The sequence below is a fragment of the Quercus suber genome, unplaced genomic scaffold (assembly GCF_002906115.3).
Source record: "Quercus suber isolate HL8 unplaced genomic scaffold, Cork oak 2.0 scaffold_2, whole genome shotgun sequence".
NCBI classification, from domain to species: Eukaryota; Viridiplantae; Streptophyta; class Magnoliopsida; order Fagales; family Fagaceae; genus Quercus; species Quercus suber.
The window spans coordinates 3,365,573-3,370,541 of NW_027069469.1; the positions used below are offsets into that span (position 1 = coordinate 3,365,573).

Sequence of the window (4,969 nt, forward strand, 5' to 3'; positions counted from 1 at the left end):
ATTTAAAAATTTGAAAAATTAACCACAAAATATAACAAAAGTTGATGGAAAAGCTTAGTTGAAAGTTAAAGGACTAAAATAAACAAAATCAAAATTAGAGAATTGACATAAATTTTGGTGAAACATAGAAGGTGAATGTTGCATTTTAGCCTAAATATTAATAACTTGGAAAATTGAACTTCGTGATGTCTAATACCTCTTTGGACTAAGGGTCTGTTTAGATACCGCATATTGCTGAAAATTGAAAATTTATTACTAAAAACACTGTAACAAAATAATTTTTAAACTATGAATAATGCTCGTGGGATTGAAATTTATTTATTTTTTCGTTTTTCGTATTTGTGGGTCTCATAAATAGTGCATAGAACCCAAAAAAAAAACGCAAACACCTGCCGTCAGACACTATCCAAACTTACCCCAAGTAATATTTACCACCCAGAAAAAATTTTATGTTGTACCAAATCATAGATAAAACATGAAATTTTTGTTCCCTATCTGAAAAGGTCAAAAGCCAAACTGCTTTATATTCTCTAAAGTAAAAAAAGAACCAGTCTTATCAAAGAAAGCAGGATATAAATTTGAGCCAATAGTTGTACTATAGTCCATATATTACCAACAAATCAAATCACTCAATTTCAAGTACATTCAATTTCAAGAAGGGGATTCCATCAGAGATAAAATGGCCCTTGGATAAACAACATGGTTTGTAGCATGTCAGAGTCATCATCATTGAAGAACCAACAGGCCAGGAAACTCAACAACAACGATATAAAAAAGGCTTAAACAGACTAATTTATGGGCTTATATGTTGAGCAATATAGCGTCAACATTACAAATTATATTGAGGATAAAATTAGTGCTTCCACTAATTTATTTATGTAAGGCTCGCTGTACCAAACAATAACTAAAAAACAAATAATACAAGCTCAAATACTAGAGGAAAATTAGGTTATGGTACGTCCAAAGTTGTGATATCAAACACAATGCTCAATTAAGACACAATAGGTTTACTTGCTTCCATGTAGTCTCCATAATCTCCAGTACTACTTGATCTCTGCATGTATCTGTAGTAAATATACTGCAAAATGATCTATTACATGTTTGTTAAGGTAGCATAATAATAATGACGATGATAATAACGATGATGATGATGATAAAGCAAAAATAAGTTTTTCGCAGGAACTTAGCAAAGGATACAAATAAATCAAGCGCCACGCAGACTATAGCATCCAACAACCAAGGCATATTAGCTTTGATTTTATCCCATTCAGTTGTCCTTACAAGAATACTGCAAAGTAGTAATTAACAACAATAAATATGAGGGACCAAATATAGAAAGAACAAGCTTTTGAGAGAGAGAGAGAGAGAGAGAGAGAGAGAGAAAGACCTTGCCACATAAGTAACATTGGCAACTAGTGCAAAAATGAACATGAGAGGATTCAAGCCCTGAAAAATTACAATGCAAAGAGTCTTAAACAATTGGAACAATCACTACAATATATTGAAGATATTGTCTGAAAGCAAGAAAGTGGTAAGAGCATCACCTCTACATTTCCTCTTTTAATCTGGCCAATATATGCAATAACTTTGTTAGGGACAAAATCTTCATAAAAATTAAAACGAAAAATAAAAGTAGCTAAAATGGCAATTTGAAATGATACTTGCATTTAACCATATCTGAGGGAGTCGGCCACCCATGTAAATAGCAGCCATTAGCCATCCCAACGATTGCCCTAAAACATTCTCTGCCCCTTGTTCCTGTTATATATAGTGCCCTTGTAGTAAGACCTTTAGGAAAAAAAAAAGGCCTTAATGTAGTTATACTCTGAAGTATCACTAATCATACATGTAAGAGCTTCCTCCCAGTGAGTCCCACGTATGCTTGGATCAAACCGTTACTCTTTAGGGGCAAGTTGAGTGATGTAGCTAGAAATGTTCCATAACCTACCTGTAACATGTGCCATGGTGCACCAACATATTACAATAGTGATTTTAGAGGTTATTATTTTGAATCAATGTGATGCTACAATTTCATTATTTAAATGATATCACTACATAAATGTGTGGTAATGTATCCCACAATTGGCACAATCAATTAGGGATTACATCTTATGAAGCAGGGGTTATTAGTTTGTATCCCCCTTCCCCCCTTGTGACAAAAAACTCAATTATAAAAATTAAAAAAAAAAAAAAAGTGTAGAAATTTAAACATAAATGAATCTTGATCAATAATGAAACATAAAAGTAAAACTGGAAGAGCAATAATACAGCACTCTCTCTAAAGAGAATAAAGTTAATGCATATATATTGTCCTAAAAAGTAAAAACACCAATTTTGGTTTGTATAATTGGCTTAATGAGCAAAAGCATGCTTAATTTGATATGTTGGAGACTTACTGATCTTGGTATTGGCCTAGGTTGGCTAGCAGATGACTTAGATGCAGTTGGAGCTGCCTCATCCTCAGATGATGAGTCACTGTTAAGCGCCATTGTGGAAGGACCACTTTTGGCCACCCTGAGATAGGTTCGAAATGGTGGAGTGCCACTGCCTGCCAAAGATCTGGCTGACCTGTGCAAAATTCAAAGCAATTGATTTGCTCATTGTAGTGCTAATTAAACAAAATAATTTCATAATTAATCTAGTAATTTAGCGCTAAACATATCAAATGATGGAGTAATTATTTAGTACTACATGAGCAATGCTCCCTCCTCTAACATAATAGTGGATAACGTTAATTAAATTTATGGTGAAACCTATCATTTATGTTAGAGTGGGAGGCATTATTCCCAAATTAATGAATAATTTTCCTACAATGACATATATACAAAGAGAAAAAAAGAAGAAGCTATATATACATACATATAGTAGTACTCTCTTTGAGTAGTGGTTTTTGGGGAAGCTCTAGGTATCGGAATGCTTGAATCATCTGACTTATCAGGCCTCAATGGTTTTTTCTTGTCTTCAGCCTAAAATAATAACAAAATTTTAATAGTCCTGTTAAGAAAGGTTGGTTATATGAAAAAACCTTTTGAATAGATTTAGGTACAAGGAAATTAAATTGTACCTCATGTTTAGAATTGATCTGTCTGTACTTGAACCGTCTAGGAATGTAGTCATAGTACACACACTGGAATACTAAGACTAAAGTACTTATTGTGTAAAGCTGCAAGAAAAACAAAATAATAATAATAATATCAACAACAATACCTGGGTCCATCACAAAAATTAGCAACTTGGGCTAGCAGAAGCTAATCTCAACCCAAACACTAGCTACAGTAGGTGATTTTGGGTCAAAGTTCTGGTCCAAACATGAGATTGGGATTGGATTGAAAAAAAAATTTATACATTCAATAACAATTTCTTTTTCTTTTCTTTTTTTTTTTGGTGGTCAGGGCAGGAATTACTGTTCATGCCATCTTTTTCCACAATTTGAAGTTGTTCCAAGATCCTTTTCACCTTTTGCTAAAATTTTCTTGGCCAGTATTATCACCACACCAGAAAACCAAACCCAACCATGCCTAACCAGCAACTATGAGGTTGAACCGGGCCACTCAAAATCTTTAGGTTGGCTTCGTTCCAAACAGACCTACCCCAATTGCATCCTTAACTTAACTTATGTTGTCATGGTTTCCATTATTTGCAGCAGAAAGTGAAATCATAAAGAAAATGTAGGATTCTTAGTCTTTTAATAGAACATGCATACTCCAACTCAGATATATAGTGCTATTACCAGAGCCGTATAATACTGGGTAGGCAACTGCATCAAAAGCATTAAAAAACAAAAATCAGAAGATGTTACAATTTTTCGTTAAAGTAAATAAGAATGGAAAGAAGAAATTGTATATGAGGACCAAAATGAAAATACCACACACAAGTTGATAAGAGTGCATTTGGATAAAAAATTTCCAGACAGTGGCACAGCACAACACAACACAACACAACCACAGTCTGGACCACTAATACTAACTAACAATAATTGTATGGTTTACAGTTTTCTCAGCCTCACACTCACCGTCGCTGGTTCCAGAAGACAACCCACCAGATTGAAAATATCACTGCATCAAGAACAACAACAAAAAAAAAAGGGCCCAAAAATTAAACTTTTTCGTTTTGTAAATAATAAATAAAAAGAAGAAGAAGAAGAAGAAAAGCATGTCAAGAACTCTTTTTTATGTTCTTGTTTGTGTGTGTGCATGTGTGTTTGTAAGTATGGGAGGAGAAGAAAGTACAAACCCAACAACCCAAGTGAGTAGAAAAGCAAGAGAAACTCCATGGCCAGATTTTGTCTGGAAATTGGTGATGATTTGAGGGATTTCTGCCACACCCCAACACACTAGACTAATAAGGCCAAAACCGAAGGAAAAATCATCTTTTACATTGCAAAGGCAGTCTTTAAAATATTTCTCCACCCAACGCACACAGGGTTTCTGCTCTTTTACACAATAAGAGAGCTGCATTTTCTCTCTCTCTCTCTCTCTCTCTCTCTTGTGTTTTGTTGTTTCTTACTAAATGTAGAGGCTATATATTGAACTTGAAATTTATGTAGGAAATGGCAAACTTAAGACTTAAATGCAAACGCAGTATCTCTCTATCGCTGTCTTGTCACTTTCTTGGATCATTGTAATTTAGGAAAAATAGATTGCAAAAACATCAAGTGGTACGCATATTCTGGATTGTGATGCTCTGTTACATTTGTACCTCTGCTTAAAATTATGATGATAAAAGTATCGATTGTATGTGTGATACGCATATTCTTGTTGATGCTATGTTGCTTTTGCAAAATCAAATAGACGGTTGAGATCAAACAGAAAACAAAAAAGAAGATGTCAAGAACATGATGACATTTCGCGAGAAAATAGATCTTTGCAGTTATATCGCACTTTTTTTAGCCTTTCTAGATTAGATGAAGAGAAATTATATTTGTATTCTTCAAACTTTTACTTTTGAATCTTTCCTTAATTAAAGTGGT

General features: G+C 33.8%; 1 protein-coding gene across 1 annotated transcript; it reads right to left on the reverse strand.

Moving 5' to 3' along the window:
* Nucleotides 1-590: 590 nt before the first annotated feature.
* Nucleotides 591-4,701, reverse strand: LOC112032930 (vacuolar histidine transporter YPQ3). Its single transcript, XM_024065695.2, has 12 exons — nt 4,234-4,701; nt 4,013-4,055; nt 3,731-3,757; nt 3,065-3,163; nt 2,860-2,966; nt 2,397-2,568; nt 1,847-1,948; nt 1,666-1,758; nt 1,545-1,565; nt 1,388-1,446; nt 1,198-1,288; nt 591-1,090 (listed from the first exon to the last, which is right to left on the reverse strand). The coding sequence occupies exons 1-12, from the start codon at nt 4,455-4,457 to the stop codon at nt 992-994; spliced, it is 1,137 nt and encodes a 378-aa protein (XP_023921463.1). The 5' UTR covers nt 4,458-4,701; the 3' UTR covers nt 591-991.
* Between the last annotated feature and the right edge of the window lie 268 nt (nt 4,702-4,969).